At 39.3% G+C, this 18667-nt stretch overlaps 2 protein-coding genes and 1 pseudogene across 4 annotated transcripts; all 3 read right to left on the bottom strand.

Moving 5' to 3' along the window:
• Window positions 1–1565: 1565 nt before the first annotated feature.
• LOC129777493 (uncharacterized) lies at window positions 1566–3851 on the bottom strand. 2 transcript variants are annotated; one of them, XM_055783782.1, is made up of 7 exons: window positions 3645–3851; window positions 3393–3576; window positions 3120–3326; window positions 2981–3025; window positions 2824–2916; window positions 2452–2762; window positions 1566–2381 (listed from the first exon to the last, which is right to left on the bottom strand). In XM_055783782.1, exons 1-7 carry the CDS (start codon window positions 3759–3761, stop codon window positions 1848–1850), a joined length of 1491 nt encoding a protein of 496 aa, XP_055639757.1. In that variant the 5' UTR covers window positions 3762–3851; the 3' UTR covers window positions 1566–1847. The 2 variants fall into 2 exon arrangements, with proteins under 2 accessions (XP_055639757.1, XP_055639756.1); XM_055783781.1 differs by having other exon boundaries at window positions 1570–2381; window positions 2981–3082; window positions 3141–3326; window positions 3645–3847.
• A 5242-nt stretch (window positions 3852–9093) lies between these two features.
• Window positions 9094–15508, bottom strand: LOC129774504 (succinate--CoA ligase [GDP-forming] subunit beta, mitochondrial-like; annotated as a pseudogene).
• A 661-nt stretch (window positions 15509–16169) lies between these two features.
• On the bottom strand, window positions 16170–17178 carry LOC129776951 (actin-related protein 2/3 complex subunit 4). 2 transcript variants are annotated; one of them, XR_008743182.1, is made up of 3 exons: window positions 17053–17178; window positions 16381–16991; window positions 16170–16320 (listed from the first exon to the last, which is right to left on the bottom strand). XR_008743182.1 is itself a non-coding variant. In XM_055782917.1 (2 exons), the coding sequence occupies exons 1-2, from the start codon at window positions 17172–17174 to the stop codon at window positions 16466–16468; spliced, it is 648 nt and encodes a 215-aa protein (XP_055638892.1). In that variant the 5' UTR covers window positions 17175–17178; the 3' UTR covers window positions 16170–16465. The 2 variants fall into 2 exon arrangements, 1 of the variants encoding a protein (XP_055638892.1); XM_055782917.1 differs by having other exon boundaries at window positions 16170–16991.
• Window positions 17179–18667: the final 1489 nt, after the last annotated feature.

Genomic DNA, 18667 nt, shown 5'->3' with positions numbered 1-18667 from the left:
AATTCGTTTTTGTTCAGTTTCAACCCCAGTGCCGCACTAACTGCTGTCAAAACGTTTTTTTATTCACTCAGTTTCGCACTCAGTGTCGCACTAGTTCGCCCCGAAAGCTGTTAGTTTCGCACTGAGATGTTTCACGGGTTGGCACTCGGGTTCACCAATACAACTATAATGAACTGTCAAGTTCCGAGTATTGTTTTGGAAAATCTAAAAATAAATACTATGAAAATGGAAAACCTGCTGCTCTTGCTTTTGTATTATTGGAATCGTAATCCAATTCGGATTCTGATTTTGAAGAGTATATTCGTGTAGACGGCATTAAGCTCCGTGTGCTTTCATTGGGAGGCGAAAATTATTATGGATATTCAGGAGGAACAAACATGCTCTCAAAATCAAAATTATGAATGAAAATTTACTTTAACGTATCGAATATTTATTTTATATGATAAAATAAGAGGGTTTTTTTTTCGGTTTCGCAGAAACATTCAACGAAAACTGTGTCTAACGATGATTTTATATCATAAAAGTAATTATTTGTGGAACAAACAGGAAATGCATCGAAAAATGGTTAAGTGAGTGTCAGGACTACATGTGTTAGGTAATCAAACAATATGAAATAAAAATTTTCATTCAAAGTTTTATATTTTTACACTGCACTTGGCCCTTCTGATCTGATAGAGAATAATTTACCTCCCAAGCACTAATATCGCCACCAGACGTCGACACTGTACATTTGTCGTCGCAAATATAAACAAATCAGAATATATAACGCACACCAACAAACCACCGCATTCGTGAAACTGAAAACGTTTTTTAATTACAGAGTCAGTGTGGCACTGACTCAGTTTTAAAAACGAATTCGCTATTATTCACGGCAATGCATACATATACTCTTTACAGATACACAGGTCGAAGGTTGTGCAGGCCACTGAACATTCAACAAGAGCCAAAGGTTGTACCGCTCATGACAACTCCACACGAGCTGATGTTTGTACCGGCCAATGACCATTCTACCCAGGATTCTTCTAGCCAAGGGAGATGCACCACGATTGATATGGGGTACAGACGCTGATTAATGGTCAGTGGCCCCTTAATAGGATGTATCCCGTGTCGGCCACACATACAGTGCATTGGAGACTGCAACATCCCAAATAAGAGAATACGATGTAATACTGACCTCGAGCCAGCCGCGAGTAATCGGTTACATATTACTAACAGTCATAAGACAAAAATTGTCGAAATATTGAACTCTCGGCCCCGTGAAGCTAACGCCATATGAGCCTTAAGAAAAAAAAAATATTTTGGAAAAAAAACTCCCAATGTAGAACAGCAAGGGCAAATTTCCCGAAGAATCATTGAAAAACAGTCAACTTTTTGACTGTTTAGGACCTGCTGAGTCTGATCATGGGTTTTATTGGATGTTTTTGTTGAAACTAACATCAAAAATTCAAATATAGAAAATAATTTTACCATCAAGTGTTTACCGCTAGCTGAGAAGTGCCACCAATTTTTTCATTTTTTTATTGTTTTGCGTATTGAAAAAAATTGTTTTGTGTATTTTAGCATGTAAACATGTCGATCTATTGTGGTTTGCGTTGATTATATGCCTAGTTCTCACGGCCCGTTAAAGGGTTTGCCAATCCCGAGAGGTTTTGTGATTCTCGATTCTAAATGAATCAAGTTTTATGTAGCCACAGTAGTAATTACGGGTGATATTGTATTTATTTATTTAAAGCGAACTTTGGAAGAACCACACTTTTTCAAAATTTAACCAATTCTGATTTGCTACTATACCAGAAAAGATACAAATCAATTGCTGAAAATCATGATTACGTCGAATGTCGCTCACACTAATCGTCGTCTTCTTCCAGATACTCCTCGGCTCCCTCGGAATTCTCGCCATTGCTTAACGATTCTTCTTCCATTTGGTTGTCCACATCAACATACGCCATCTCATTCGACATTGTGTGTTCGTATCCCTCGTCCACGAATTCCTCAGATTTTACATGGATTTGTTCATCAGGTGAACCATATGCCTTACACGTTTTGTTTGCCTTACTCCGCCCAGGACGGCACACCGACTTGCGAAGTTTCTTACTCGATGATCGTGATTTGGAATAGCGGAATAATCGCGCCTTACAGAAGGTTTCCAGCTTTTGGAAGGTGTACTGGGGATCACCAATCCGTACAATGTCCAGTAGCAATTTTGTAACATTTCCAAATTGGCGGAATCCTCGCTTGGACTTCTGGCCGCGATTTATCCCTGTCCATGTGAACTGATTCCAAAATTCGCGTGAAAATAGACAGTCCACGATGATGTAGCATGCGTTGTCTCCCTTCCCCACGTAAGCGTTTGGCATGACGATATTCGAGAAATAGTTGAGCTGGAGAAATTAAGAAGTGTTTTTGTAGTACAACAGATGATTGACATGATGCATTTTTAACAGTACTTACATAACTTTGACAGAGCTCACTGTCATCTAGTTTATCATTCCACTCAACAAGTTCCTGCTCGTTTGTTATCAAATTCCATTTTTCTGAGGCCGTTTTCACATCTGCAATTTCCTTTCGTTCAACAATGTTATCTGGAATACTTCGGCGTGTCGTTTTGTTAATACCCAGTAACGATGCGAAACGTGCGAAATTTTGATCGAAACATTTCGTGACAGCAGACTCTACAGCCGTGTGGATAATCACGCTTTGTTCGACCTTGAATTTGTCCATTTCTTGTTTGAAAGATGCAAACGGGAAGCACCTCGAGCCGCCTCAAATTATAAATATGATACATTGAAGTAGAAAAAGATTTTTAATGTGAATTATACTCACAATCATTAGGATTTTTAGAAGTTCCATTGGCTTCGCTCGAAGTAGTTTGCAATGTTTTGTTGTTCAACGCGGATGCTGTTGATTGTTGCGACCCTGAAGAACAAAATAAATAGTATATAAGAAGTAACGTCACGTTAACTCAAGTGATAGGACATACTTCGGGAGATACCAACTGGCGAGTCTGATGCAATTTGATGAGTTTCTTGAATTATTGTGGGAGAAGAATCTCGTGAAGATGAATCAATATTATTTAACTGACCTGTAGGAAAGTCATTAGTGATCACATAAAGTGGTACCTAAGGAAAAACAGTGTTCACCTCGGCAATTTATTGCTATGGTACTTCTCTTTCTTTTCTTAGGGTGAGGCCTTACATTACCGTTATCTCGGCTTTGTGTGGTCTCTTCGTCATCGGAAATCAAAAGTTCATTTTTTATCTCAACAGGCTCCCGAATGATTTCAGTTACCACATCATGATCAACGATTATTTCGGGACTGCTTCCATCTATAGCGGAATGTGTTTATTACTTTTGTTATTTATTACCGTTCGTTAATAGTGGAAATTTATTACCGTTTGCCTGGGAACTGCTGGTGTTCATCTCTTCTATGGCTACAGCTAGTGCTCTACCCTCTTTTCTCCATTGAATGAGAAGTGATTGGCTTTCAAGCAGTCGTCTATGAAAATTATGCAGAGAGTGAACCCTCTTGAGGCAATCTTGGCAGACTTCACGCGGAAAATCTAAACTGGTATCGATCTAAAAGCAATAAAAAATGGGTAGCATAATTTCACGTAATAAAACACGATTTAACCACATGATTTTACCTCCACTCGAAGGGTTGATCGTATAAATTCGATCAGCAATTCACCATTAATAAGTGTTTCAAACAGTGGTACTAGTTTCGGGGAGTTCTTTAAGCAGAAACGACAGACGGTAGTCATTTTTAGCCGAAGTGTTTTTCTATTTTGTGATTTTTTGGAGCTGTTCCACAAGCAATACTTTTCAACCAATACAAGCACATTTGTTCTATGTTTACAAACATTGAGTGAAGCGTGTGGTTAGTGATCCCCGATAATTGCTCGATTAATCGAATACTTCCTATAGAAATCGAAGCGAACGAAAAATTTACGTCGATCAATCGATCCAAACCCAGAGCAAAAAAAACCGTACGGCCGTTGCAGTTTTATTCTGAAAATCGATCATTATCTTTGACGCTCTCCTAAACTCCTAAAGGTGGCCGTACACTGTTTGCCCGGAGGTCAAATATTTGATATTTTTTGACAGATTTTTGATTTGATATTTGTACAAACACTATTTTGTTTGCCACTCTTCAATTTTCAACAGTAGTAAACAATATCAAACACCGAACATGGAAAAAATCAACTGAAATTTTCAAGGTAAACTAACCATGTACCGACAGGTTCGAAGAACAGACTGAAAAAATATTTTAGGCATCCAATAAGGGGCTGTCCACATACCACGTGGACAATTTTAGGGGGGGTAGGGGGTATGAAAATGTCCACGCTTGTCCACGGAGAGGGGGGAGGGGATAAAGACTATGTCCACGTGGACACGAAAAATAAATATTTTTTTCAAATATAATCACCGATACATCCTAAATTAAATAAAAACTGATCCATATTCAAGAATTTTAAAACTTTCCGCCCATCCTGAGTATTACGTATTTATCAATAAACAGATTGAGCTGCCTGAGAGTGCTTCATATATTTTTACTAATATCATTGAACTTGTTCACTGATATCTATATTCTGAAAATAACTCATGTAAACTGTGAGCGACAGAGCTTTTTTTTGTATGATCCTATAATTTTATAGTTGCGGGCTGTGCATGGACGTTCATAGCTTAAACCTATAAAGAATAAACGATTCCATAATGGTTAAGTTTTCATGATATTTCTACAGATTTTGTTCTATCTCGAGAACAGTTAGTCTTAGGATAACAATTAAATTCTTCTAAGTAGCGTAATTTTGAATTGGGGTCAATTTAGAGCAAAAAATGAGTCTCAAGAAAAATTCAACTTTCACAGTTGAGATTTGATCTTAATTCCATACTTGGGAATCAATGTATCGTAAGTTGTCTGATGTCATTTTTCCCCGCAAGCACTTTGAAAGTCATCTAGACGCTCAATGCAGAATGACCCATAAGGATTTGAAAAATAATAAAATATTTTAAGACGCCTTCAATACCCTCTTAAAATTTTCCGAACTATGGCGGAAAAGGTTTTGACTTGCGCTACCGACCAAAGGTGAATCGGAAATCCAGAGTGAAAAAGAATCGGCATTTACTGTGATCGATCATATTCCGGAGTGGGCAAAGATTTGTTTCATCTAAAATTTTGAGTTACACTGTAACACCGTAACAATGCAATTGACAAATAAAATAATGCATTTGTCAAAGCAATAACTGGATCTTGTATAGAACATTTTCAAGTTTCCACAATTGCCCTTCGATTTGCTGTGCGATCGTTATGTCATTGAATATTCATAATCCAAAATGAAAGGATAACTTTTCATTCGATCGAGAATATCCTGTAGTAAAAAGTTCTACTGGAATTCCATATGAAATAATCAAGTTGACTGGATTATTACTGGCGTCTATATGATATCAACACATTTTTTTGCAAGTGTTTAGAAAATCGTGAACTAAAAATGATTTTAAATCCATTTATTTCTATTCGTTTGGATCTTGCAATCTCAATTAGCAAAGCTCAAGATCAATCTTTGAAGTTGTGTAGTTTATATTCAGATGCGGATTGTTCCTCACCTGGTTAACTTTGCATTGCATGTTTCCGTGTTAGCAAACCAGATAACCTTTATATCTTCGCTGATAATGGAAAAACAAAAAAAATTGTGTACTCACAAGTGTTTCAAAATTAAACTCACAAGAAGCATGTGCTTGTTATGCCACTCATTTCTCTACCATACAAAAACAATGGGCCACAACAAAGCAGGTACAGGGTACAGCAAGTAAAATTTGAAATAAAAACAACTTAAATATAATTAAAATGGAATTTAGGCGCAAATCAGTCATTTCCTTAATTATTTTAATTTAAAAAGGAAAAATGTCCACGTGGACAAAGGGGGGTAGGGGTATGAAAATGTCTACGCTTGTCCACGGAGGGGGAGGGGGGAGTCTAAAACCGTGCTTTTTCTGTCCACGTGGTATGTGGACAGCCCCTAATTGAATATTTGCTTGTCGTGTAGAATATATTTGATCAGTACACGTTGGACAAAATTTATCTGTCAAAAAGAGTAAAATATTTGGCTTCGGTCAAACAGTGTATGAGCACCCTAAAAGAATCTCAATGCCTTCGATTCGAAATGATCTTCGTTTACGAGTTTAGGGGAGCGTAAAAGATAATAATTGATTTTCAGGCGGAATGAACACTTTTTTGATTCCAGATGGTTTTCTAACAAATGAGAAATATTAGTCTAACTAATTATTTCTCTCAGTGTGACGATTAATCGATTATTTGGAGCGATTAATCGTATCGCATAACAAACTGCTGAAAAGTATTCGATTAGTGGATGAACGATTAATTTCAAAATCGGGGATCACTACGTGTGGTGTCAATTAAATTTTCTGAAGGGATTCCACAAAAAAATTAAGTTATGGAACAATCCTCCTTATTCTGCGCGGTGAACGAGAACGAGATCGACTTGTGCATTCTAAAATCCATCCTAGATTCAAACCCAATCGACATATGCAAATGTGGCAGCATTGTCTTGACGCGAAAAAAACGTCAAAATAGGTCAAAATAATTCGTTCGTATTCGTGAAGCGATTTACTCCCTATAATAATAAGATGCCAGAATGCTGTTTTACATTGTTGAAATATAAATGAAAATTATCGCTTGGTGTTATTCAAATATTTTGAACACGTATTTCTCACCCTAACTTAACTATTTCTTAATATTTTCCTAGCATTGGCCGGACTTGCGTACTCTGGAACCATTCCAAGAGGAGTGCAGACAGTGACGAATGTATCGAAGAAATACAGAAATGCATTGCACAGCAGCGCATAGTCAAACCACAAAAGTACTGAGCAAAAAGAAATAATCGTTAAGAAAATATACACACACTCAACACCAACAAAAAGTTATCAATACAAATGTTCATTTTTGACGTAGGACTACGTCTAACCGGAAGATATAGGGGGTGAAATGGAAATCTAGGCACTGAACAAGTAGGAAAAAATGCAAGATTTGGAACGCTTATAACTCGAGCATTTCTCAATAGATCGCAAAGGTTTTTGCATCAATTGATAGGAAATATATCTACGCATCTATCATAACGAATAACATTTCATTTTTCTTGAGATAAATAATTGAATAATTGTGAAATATCAAGCATTGTCCAAATGCACTATGTGCCCATTTTTGATTGGTCCATTTTGTGCTCCTCAAATCGTACCGACCAAAACGGGCAACCAGAGCAGCAGCGAAATAGAATGAAGCACGATTGGAAAGGAAAAAGAAAAAAAATGAGGGAAACATTGGTCGCAGTCTCACACATGCGTAATTCTCGAGCCAGCCAGTCAGCTTAAAAATCCCCGCTCCGCTGCCGTAACGAACATTCTCATCCAAACCGTACACCACATAGGTTCGCATCACAACACATCAACAAACCAACCCAAGCAGCCATGTCTGGACATGGTAAAGGAGGAAAAGTGAAGGGAAAGGCAAAATCCCGCTCGAACCGTGTTGATCTGGAGTTCCCCGCAAGAGTAGCTAGGCCGAGCGCGTTAGTACCAGTGTACCAGTCCACCTAGCCGGCGTTATATAGTTTCGGCCGCCGAAGTGATCGAGTTAGCTGGCAAAGCTGCTCGCGACGATAAGAAAACCCGCATTCGGAACAGAACACATTCGGTTCGGTGGACATCAAGACAACAGGCAGTTGCAGCGAGTGGCGAGTGGCAAACGCAATCGCAAAACGGCATCAGGTAGCAGAAGAAAAAAGTTTGTTCTTTATACAAACTGCTTTGGTGGCAAATCCAGAACAAGGCGGCATCGAGGGCGTTCGAAATGGTTTTTTTCAAAACCACGAGTACAAAGTTTTCTAAATTGGAACCATTCCATAAAACAAGGCGCTTTTCAGGGCCATTAAACCTTCCAAAAAAGAGTTTAGGAAATACAGTTCAATGCTTTCTAAAACAATATCCAAAATAATAATAAAACACAAATTGATTTTTTCATAATTTGTTTGCCAGGATATGATGAGTATGTGAATTTGGCAGTTGTTCTGAGCTTATTGATAGTTGGGGACTTTCCTGATTATTCAATTCTTAAATTGTTTCCAGATTACAGTATTTTACAATTACATTTTGTAAAATTTAGCTAATTGGACGGACATGTAATGCGACTTATTTAGTTGGACATTTTTGTAAACATAGAGATCCAAATTATGACCCCACATTGAAAGTCGACACTGTACCACTGTCATCGCAAATGTTCAATTACAGGTTAAAATTACCTCCAATCCGACACTGAGTGGTGGTAATGCGACGTGCCATTGAATAAAATTTACTGTAAAATATGTCACAAGCTGGATGGGAAGAAATTTTCCAACTGTGAAAGCAGAAAGGTTTAGCTGAACAAGATGGGGATATCGAGTGATAACAAAACAATAAACTCTTTAGGATGAAGATAATTTTGTGATCCTGAAAAGGACCCTTTTTAGCCTGCATGTGAATCCAACGAGCGAAAAAATCGTAATGAATGTATTTTTTTGCCATCGCTCCCTTTTAACGCTCATTCGTTCGTCTCGTTGGACTCGCCCCTTTGGCTGAGTCTGTCGATTTGTCTCTATCCTGTGAGTGTGTACCGCTAGAGTACAAAACGCGCGCTGATGACCACCTATGCATTCCCTATCACAGCCATCATTTTGATTGTACGATATGTGTATACTCCAAAAGTTGCCCGGCGTTGATAAGTACAAAGGTTTCAGAAAAAAATCAAAAATCAACTAAAAGATAGTGAGAAAAAAATAAAACAATATATTTAAAATATATATTTAACAAAAGCTGTCCCCTTTGTATAGTCCTACGTCACTCCGGTTATGTCCCCGACATTACCCACCCGTCTTTTTACTTTCAAGATGAATATCATTAAAGCTGAATGTGACCCCGGAACTGCGTATTGTCCTTCTTTTATAGGAAAAACTTAAGTTATATTTGGAAATTCGTTTTTTACATATTAAACTTGTAGAATCTTATCAATAAATGGACTTAACCGAAGCGATTTCTTTAAAAGTACTAATTTAGCATAGCGCTTCGACAGCCTTCTGTCTCGTCAAAGTCCTGAGCGGAGTCAATTCAGCCCTGATTCCTTCAATATTTTTTGAGCTGCCTCCATGTCAGTACCTTCCAGTCGTACAAACAGTGGTGCTTTGAGTCCGATCGTTTAGGAAGCATTACCAATTCCATTAGCAATGGTGGCACAGTTTACAATCCCATCGAAAACATTCACCAAAGTCGGTTTTACGTTTTGATCTGAGGTTAAAATTTGAAGCGGCTTTAATACTTGCTCTTCCTTCACATTACCGCCCACATCTAGGAAGTTTGCCGGTTTTTTTTTATCCCATTTATTTATTTCTTAGGCTCATTAGCATTTTATCTGTAACAGAGCCGGGTTTTTATCGTGTACATGTACATATGTTTATGTTTCTATAAATTGTAAATTAAACAGTTGTAGTAGTACAAAGGTTTCAGAAAAAAATCAAAAATCAACTAAAAGATAGTGAGAAAAAAATAAAACAATATATTTAAAATATATATTTAACAAAAGCTGTCCCCTTTGTATAGTCCTACGTCACTCCGGTTATGTCCCCGACATTACCCACCCGTCTTTTTACTTTCAAGATGAATATCATTAAAGCTGAATGTGACCCCGGAACTGCGTATTGTCCTTCTTTTATAGGAAAAACTTAAGTTATATTTGGAAATTCGTTTTTTACATATTAAACTTGTAGAATCTTATCAATAAATGGACTTAACCGAAGCGATTTCTTTAAAAGTACTAATTTAGCATAGCGCTTCGACAGCCTTCTGTCTCGTCAAAGTCCTGAGCGGAGTCAATTCAGCCCTGATTCCTTCAATATTTTTTGAGCTGCCTCCATGTCAGTACCTTCCAGTCGTACAAACAGTGGTGCTTTGAGTCCGATCGTTTAGGAAGCATTACCAATTCCATTAGCAATGGTGGCACAGTTTAGGAGGTTTTTCTGTTCCATTACATTATGGTAAATTACACTGTTGTAGCCATTTAGGCGTAAGGGTATTCTATCTGTTCTTCCATTGTTCAGCAGACCGGACAGCGGAGACAGTTGACATTGATCATTGTTGGGTTATTTATAGAACAGCAGCCCGATGTTTCTTGCAGAGCAGAGCAGTTGTATGGATGAATCGATCTTATTTCGACCGTGGATCGTTCTCCATCGCGGATGATGGTTGCGTGGACGTAGTTATTCTATAACAACACAAAGATGGTCAATTGAGGGCCCTGAGTTTGAACTCACGATCGATCGCTTAGTAAACGAACGCGTAACCATGTTGCTACAAAGACCCCCAAGTTTGCCGGGTTGCCTCCGTTCAATTTGATAAAGTCCATTATTGTCATTACCAAGCCGGCTCTTTCACCAAAAAACCAATGTTACCCTCCATGGCGATATAGTTGAGATTCTATAGCTTGTTTCCACCGCCTTCGGGTCTTCATCTTCGTGAACGTCCATCGCGAAAATGTCTCTCAGTCGAAACTCGACGTTGTCATCAAAATTTAACTCGACATAAACGGAAATTATTCGTCTGTCATCGATTTTCAACAGTAAGTTAATCTTCGCTTTTTTAAACTCCAGGAAACGGGTCACATTCCCCCGTCCGGAAGAATTTCAACATCTCCGGAAGAACATTCATCTTTTCGCCCGATACGATCGATACTCACTTCTCGGAGATATGGACGCCTCTCTTGAGACCATTAATGATCTTTGCCTCGGCCGCCGTTACATGTGTTGCGCTCGAAAACGCATAAAAAAGATATGAACTTACTGAAATCCTTTAAAATGCCCTCAAAAATAACATAATAAACAGCTTCACGAATATGTATAAATTATTTTGACGTTTGTTTCAAGTCATGGTAATGTTGCCATTTTTGCGTATGTCGATTGGGTTTAAATCTCGGACGGGTTGCAGAATGTAGTAGTCGAACCCGATCGGATTGTGAAATCCGTTCGCCGATCGTGAACCGGAATAGAGATGATTATTTTCGTTTTGTTCGATGCATCATATAACATTATTCTAATTTAAGAATTGTATATCATGAACACCCACTGTGATCACGCGTATTCTAGAGCTTGCCACTCAGAATGCATTCAAGGCGTGTTATTTGGCATAGAAATCTCAACTAAGTACTAATAAAAATGACGCAAGTAATACTACGTTGAGACGGCGAAGTTCCTCTAGGAACGTTAGTGCCATTGAAGAAGAAGAAGAAGAAGATATCATGAACACCACTCTTGATATTTCTATATTTATCGCTACGAGTTCCAAAAAACACTATATTACACTAAGGACTTTCCATTTACCATGTTCACAGAAAAGAAGGATCTTTCTTTTCGTTGACCGTGGTTTATCATAAAGATTTCAGGAAAATACATGCACATGGAAATGAAAATTGCCGTTGATTGAGAAAAAGTAATAAAATGCAAGCAATTCGAGAGAGCAATTTTTGTTTTTATTCATATTTTGACATTTTGACAGCTCTACTGAAGTACAGGGTGACATTAAATTCTTCAAACATAAGGTGACTCAATACGGTTTCAATAGTCAACAGTTATACTACCAAACAAGCAGGTGGCCATTTTGCACCCCATGACCAATTTGCCCCCACTACCCCTATGCAGCGTTGGCCTCATAATCCTTAAATTATTTTTTGAAAAAGGTATTCTTTCGTCGAAATTCGTCTGTAAAATGAAACGATCGTTTTGATCGTTTTGAAAAAAAAAAATTTGGAACATCGAGACAGAACACGAAAACATGGAGATGTGGTGGCCAGTGAAGCAAAATCTCTTAATGAAAATAGATGGAAGATCTCGTGGAAGATCCAACTGCTACTCTTTATATGCTCACAAAACTCTGATCTTCAATAAAAAAGGTTTTACTCAAAAACACTGAAAATAATTCTGATTCTGCAACAAAATTGAACTGCTAAAGAAAATCAGGACAAAGGCTAGATGGGGAAAAATAAATCAGTACGCCTCAAATAGATCTTAAAATCAGGACATGTCCTGTTATATCAGGACAGATGGTAACCCTAGCTATACAGGATACGTTCGCGCACTTTTTTCATTCTTCTCCATCTTGAATATTGCTTATAGAGTGTCAAAATCGAACATACCCTCTTTTAGAACAGACATATCGTTGTGTGAAATATTTCAAAAGCTAGTGTTTTGAACCTGTCCAGATTATCGCGGATACATACTTTACTTTTGTGGAAACAGTTCGCTTACCGGACCAGCGCCGAACGAATTAAAGATGTACAGTATCGTCGGTCCTGGAGAGCCGTTCTCCAGTCACCTCAAACAACGACGGCTCGTGCATTCTCCTTCACAGTACATAACCATCGGGTGCGAGGTCTACTCCGGAGTCTGCACCATTTTCCTGGCTTTCTGCTGAAAGTAGTTTTGGCGACTCTTTCGACATTCTGGCCACATGTCCAGCCCACCGTAACCTGTCCTCTTTGTATTAACTTCACTATATCAGCACGTTTATAAACTTGATACAACTCGTGATTTATGCGTCTGCGTCACATTGTATCTTCCAGTTTGCCGTCGAGTATTGAACGCAGCACTTTACGCTCAAAAACATCGCTCTTCGATTGGCTTCCTTCAGTGTCCATGCTTATGTCCGTAAAGGGCAATCGGGAAAATCAGCGCTAGTTTGGTGCGTGTTTGCAGACTACGGGACCACGTAATTCGTAGAAAGTCCTGCTAGCAGCTACAATGCGTCTTTTGACTTCACGGATCACATTGTTGTCACAAGTTACGAGCAAGGATGGCAATTAAGCGATCATGATTCGATTCATGATTAATCGCAAACTGAACAGATCGCGATCTGTACAAATTGCGATCAACGATCAATCCGCTCCCTCCCCAACAAATTGATGTTCTCTTGGTTACTCTTAGTTTATTAATACAAATCGCAGCAGTAATTTGCTCCACGAAGGCAAGTGTTTCTATGGTATACGATTGTCAGTATCTCGCCTCTCCGCTCAGTTTAGCTTGCCACGACCCCAATGTTACCGAATGTAAAATTGACTCTCCGTGTGCGTCTTTGCAGGCGAGACGGGAGATGAGTGTGCAACAAAATCGACGCTCGTTATTAACAATCGTTTCGGCAATTCAAAATCAGAGTGAAGTAATTCTTAGATCATAGATGTTCGTCAGTAGTAAAGAGTACGAACAATATTTCATCCCCAGCTTCGCCAACTGAGATTAATCGTTTGTAGCGTGCCCTCACGATAAACCTTGAATCGTGTGAGCAAAGCTTTGGGAGTGCAGATAGTAATCATTCCACTGCCATATCGGTTTTGTGAGATTTAGGCAGCTTTCCGTTTATAGTGTTCTCTCTGTGTAAGCATGAAGAAAACGAGAAAGCATGGCCGTTGCTGGTAACGTCAATACATCTGACTAGTGGTATATACCAATTCATTGATCGCTCAAAGCGATTTCTTTCCATCACTGGTCACGAGTGTACCAAGATATACGAATTCTTCAATCACTTCGAATCGGTCCCCATCCAATCCGCCTCAGCACCAACTTTACTGGGACTTCCACGCTCTCTACCAGCTACCATGTACTTTTTGACGTAGAACTACGTCTTTCAGGAAGGGTGCCAAATCAGAGAACAGGTCACGTTTTTATGAAATAAAGTTAACGTTAATCACTATTTTCACTGTGAACGAATTCTCATGATTTGCATACCAATCGAATCGGAAATTCTCTAAGATTTGTTTGATATGCTATACATTACATCGCTAATCTTTAAAGTATTTAAATTCATGAAAACTGGAAGAACTTCCTTTTTTCCCATACATTTGTTCTGTCGATTTGCGTGCTAACCCTACCCGTGTTTCGAATGCTTATAACTCGAACATTTCTTAACAGATCGGAGAGAAGTTTGCACCAATTGATAGGAAATATTTCTACGCGTCTATCACAATTAATAAAATGTTATTTTTCATGAGATAAACAATTGAATAACTGTAAAATGTCAAGCGTTATTTAAACGCCCTGACTGCCAAGTTTTGATTGGCCCGATTTACGGTTTCCTCAACACAGACTTCAAAATCGATGTACCTGTGGAAATCCGCTTTGCAAATACATTCAAGTCGGGGGTATTTTTTGGTGTTGAGTACTTTCGTACCCGCTTGTCATTGAGCAGACCGGAATGTTTCCCTAAAACGTGCTTTTAAACTGAGAGGCCTGGGAAAATCGTCATTTCAGATACTAGAGGTGAATGAACTTTCGCGGTTCGAGAACTACGTAAACATGAGATGTGCAATAATTTCAAAGGGAAATGTAAAATACAATGATCGTTTGATAATTCTGCTGTTCACATGAATTCGATGCATTCTAAAATAATATTCGAAGTGGTAAACAAGTGTATTGCATAATGTAACTGCGTAGTTCTACGTCAAAAATATGCGGTCGTGTCCTAGATACAACCCCTTACAATTTTTTTTTTGGTAGAGTTAATGATGAGTCTTAACTTTTCCATTGCTATCTTGAAAGGCCTAAATACAGGGTCTTTCAGATTAAACGCTCACGCGACAAATTTTAATAACTTCTACAAAAGTGAACCGATTTTTATTTTTGGAAATCGAAAATAAAGCTTATTTTAGGACATTTTCGGTGTGACAACCTCTTTTTTCGATAACGTGATAACTCTAACATTACGACTTCGATGCTATTGAAAATCCGTTGAAAGTCCTTCACGTACCCCTAGAGGAAGTAATCGACGATGAGAAAAGTTCAAATTCTTACCATAAGAGGACAAAATTTCATTAAGGCTTCGGATGCTCGAGTAATACGATTTCACTAAAAATAAACGTTTTTGTAAATTGTACATCTTAACACCAAAAACCATCCGATCAGACTGAACCCGGGTCCCGAAGTGGAGAATATAATGTTACCATCGACGGAGCAAAAAAAAATTATAGAAAACTATTCGATTTTTGTTTGGGTGAGCGTTCAATCTGAAAGACCCTGGACTTCTTCTGCAGCTCTATGGTCGATCCCGATGATATCGATGTCATACGCAAAACCAAGAAGCATGTGAGATTTAATGATAATCGTACCGTTTCTTTGCACGTCTGCTATTCGTACTGTACCTTGCAGTACAATGTTGAATAGTAAGTTCGAAAGCGCACCACCTTGATTCAGCCGATTACGAAACGTTACGAAAGCGGCTGTGGTCTCACCCGCTATTCGTATGTATGATAAGATTTCTTCAGCGTCATTCGGATAAACTTGATTAGTTTCGCCGGAAAACTGTGCCACAGCTCTTTTCGCTTGACAGAGTTATATGCCGTCTTGAAATCCACAAACAGATGATGAGTCTGCAGGTTGTATTCCCGGAACTTATCTAGGATCTGTCGCAGGGTAAACATTTGGTTCATCATGGAGCGTCCCTCTCGAAAACCGGCTTGGTATTCGCCGTCGAAGGGCTCCGCTAACTTTCTCAGTCGGAAGATCAGGATAGGGAGAGCACTTTGTATGCAGAATTGATCAACGTAATCTCTTAATAGTTGTTGTTACAATCGAGTCGATCGACCGTTTTGTAGATAGGGCAAATGAGACCTTTCGACTAGCCATCTGGCGTTTGTTAATCCGATTTCCAAAACTTATACAAACTATGAATGAATAGTTAAAATTTATATGATGATTCGACCTCAGGAGAGTTAATTCTATCCAATGGATTTGCTGCCACAAGTTTAAGAAGTCATGAATGAATTGAACCCAGATTTCCATAACCGATAAATGCACAACAGCACAACCTTGCGATCGGATGACAGACAAAGGTTTTCGCATCGGCGTTGGCTTATTATTTTAGGGGTACTTGGGGGCATAGTCATTCCTCTAGACGGAAGTTTGGAACTAAAGGTAAACACGCCCTAATGTTGTGGCTAGGCGAATTGAGCCATGATGGTTGTTTTTCTCTATGGAAGGCTCATAAACCAGGACCCATTCGAGTGTATCTCGTCATAATGATTCGTACTCATCGGAGTATTAATTCGAGCGAAACTTGGAATTTTCTCCAAAAATGAATAAACAGAACCGTTGTTTTGCTTTCTTGTCCTAGATTTGGCTCGCTAGTTATCATCGAATGTTTAGAACTGTCACTTTAATACTTATATTAGCACAATTTGCAATCATGCGTTCGTGTTTCCAGCTGTGGGAGACGGCGACATCCGAAAATTACATCCTAAAACTGGAGAAAACCATGTTTATACAAATCAGTCCACAAAATGAGTCATCGACTTTGTCAAACCTTTGAACAAAAATAAAGTGATTCTCAAAAAAAAAAACATAAGGGGACTGAACGAGAGTAAACATGCAACACAATCGTCCTGGACTTAGAACCGCTTCAGAAACTCCTCCGAACATATGCGGGCTCTCGCATTGACCGCCAGCTTCATCTCGCTAATCTCCTTATCAATCTCTTCCATAAAGTGAATCACGAAATCGACCAGCTTGTGTTTGTACATCTGCTCGGTGTGGAAATTGGTAATCAGAAAGCTGATGTCATAACCTTCGATCGGTTTCCTCCGCAGGATGATAAAGTTCTCCGCCCGCATCATCATGAACCGGGTGAACTTGTGGCAGAGGATCTTTTCGATCTCGTCCGCCTGCTTGACGGCAATGCTGATGCGCACCGAGTTGACGCTCGTTTCGATCAGAACCCGTTCCTTCTCGTTCCGGGAGATGACCACAGGCGTCAGCAGCAGTTCTTTGCTCGAACGAACCTCGACCTCGGGTTTATTGTGTCGTTCGACCACTTGCGAGGAGAAATTTGTCAGACACATCGCCGCGGTTAGGGTGTGCCGGACCGCGGTGAGATACGGTTTGAGCGTTGCGGCCATCCTCGGGTGTGCTTGTGTGCTGGAAGAAGATAGCAGTTACATCGCTTGCGGAACGATGGTTCGTTTAGATAGGCCCATACCTGATTATGTGTTCAAATTGTGGTGAAAAATTAGAAAACACTCCCACTGATAGCGATTTATCTTTCCTCTTTTGATTACCTTTTGCGATCGACGACAGCTCATACCGTTTGACATTACGCATTGGGACAAGTGCGAAAATGGAACTCCCTTTGGAATTTTATCTACAGGATTTCGCCTCTAATTCGACTTCTAGCTAATTTATTTATTTATTACTAGCTGACCCGGCAAACTTCATCCTGCTCAAAATTTATTTTCCGTTATCACATCCACGTCTTTTAACTAAGCGCACGTTAATGGGTCCAATCGCAGAACTGTTTATAGATTGACCTTCTAATCTAGCAGAAGTAGAAGTAGAAGTAGGGGGAGCTTTTGTTCCCACCGAAATGTGTTCCCTAACAGAGCTGCCTGGGGGGGGGGGGGAATCGGCATTTAAATACATGAAAGTATCGGTTAATGGTTATTAAGGAGGCCGTACACTGTTTGCCCTATTAAGATGTACAATGCCATAGCCAATTCAATCCAATCGAAGTAGTTCTGATTTGTTGCGAACCATAGCAACATTTTTAGTTTGTTACAGAATTTTCTTCACTTGCTTAACAACCATTATAAAAGCCAGACGTGTTAATAAAACGTTCCGTTAGTTTTTCCATTTTTCTTTAACCCGTTTTTCAATCTCCCATAAGGTTATGGGCCCAGTTATTCGCGAGTGTCGAGAATAAGTTTTTATTGGATGAAAATGGAAAAAGAAGGCGATTTTGTCCGTGTGCCACTTTTTGATGGTTCTAACTATCCGTCGTGGAAGTTCCGGATGTTGGCTCTACTTGATGAGCATGAGCTGATGGAATGCATCCAGCAGGAAGTAGCGGAAGTAGAAGAGCTGAAAATTAATCAGGAAGACACGGCTGAGGAACGAAATTTCAAGACGAAGGCTTTGGAGAAGAGACAGAAGAGGGATAAAAGATGTCGATCGTTGTTGATCTCCCGTATTCACGATAGTCAATTGGAATATATCCAAGACAAGTTGACCTCGAAAGCGATTTGGCAAGCACTTCAACGAATTTTTGAGAGACGAAGCATAGCGAGTCGGCTGCATTTGAAGAAGAAACTGATCACTCTTCGGCAGGACGGTGCTAGTCTACAAGAGCATTTTCTCAAATTCGATCGGATAGTACGTGAGTACAAAGCCACAGGCGCTGGCATTGATGAACTCGATATCGTGTGCCATTTATTGTTGACTTTGGGGCCGTCATATGCAACGGTTGTGACTGCCATCGAGACGATGCCGGAGGAGACGTTAACGCTCGAATTTGTCAAGTGTCGTTTACTCGATGAGGAGACAAAGAAGAGGAGTGCGGATGTCGAAAACATCAAGGCGAATACGGATTCAGCAGCTTTTTCTGGGTCGCGAGTTCGGAAGCCGCAAAGGCAGCAGAAGAAGAACAAAATCAAGTGTTTCGGCTGTGGAAAGGAAGGCCACAGAGTTGCAGATTGTTCCGAGAAGAAAAATGGAAATGAATCGAGGAAACCAAACGCATATTACGGATCTGATGAAAAGGCGGTGTGTTTTGTTGTTGCTGAGAAAATTCCGAAGAAACAGGAAGTGAATTGGATAAT

Source organism: Toxorhynchites rutilus, chromosome 3 (assembly GCF_029784135.1).
Source record: "Toxorhynchites rutilus septentrionalis strain SRP chromosome 3, ASM2978413v1, whole genome shotgun sequence".
NCBI lineage: Eukaryota > Metazoa > Arthropoda > Insecta > Diptera > Culicidae > Toxorhynchites > Toxorhynchites rutilus.
Note: the sequence above shows the minus strand (reverse complement) of the source record. Positions and strands in the feature narration are given on the sequence as shown.

Excerpts from the sequence above, each read along its gene's own strand:
- LOC129777493 (XM_055783781.1), bottom strand. The coding sequence starts at position 3,761 with ATGACTACCGTCTGTCGTTTCTGCTTAAAGAACTCCCCGAAACTAGTA. Across the intron at positions 3,577-3,644 it reads GATCAACCCTTCGAGTGGAG|ATCGATACCAGTTTAGATTT; the intron begins GTAAAATCATGT and ends TATTGCTTTTAG. Across the intron at positions 2,917-2,980 it reads GCCAGTTGGTATCTCCCGAA|GGTCGCAACAATCAACAGCA; the intron begins GTATGTCCTATC and ends TTTGTTCTTCAG.
- LOC129776951 (XM_055782917.1), bottom strand. The coding sequence starts at position 17,174 with ATGCGTAATGTCAAACGGTATGAGCTGTCGTCGATCGCAAAAGGTAAT. Across the intron at positions 16,992-17,052 it reads CAATTTGAACACATAATCAG|CACACAAGCACACCCGAGGA; the intron begins GTATGGGCCTAT and ends ATCTTCTTCCAG.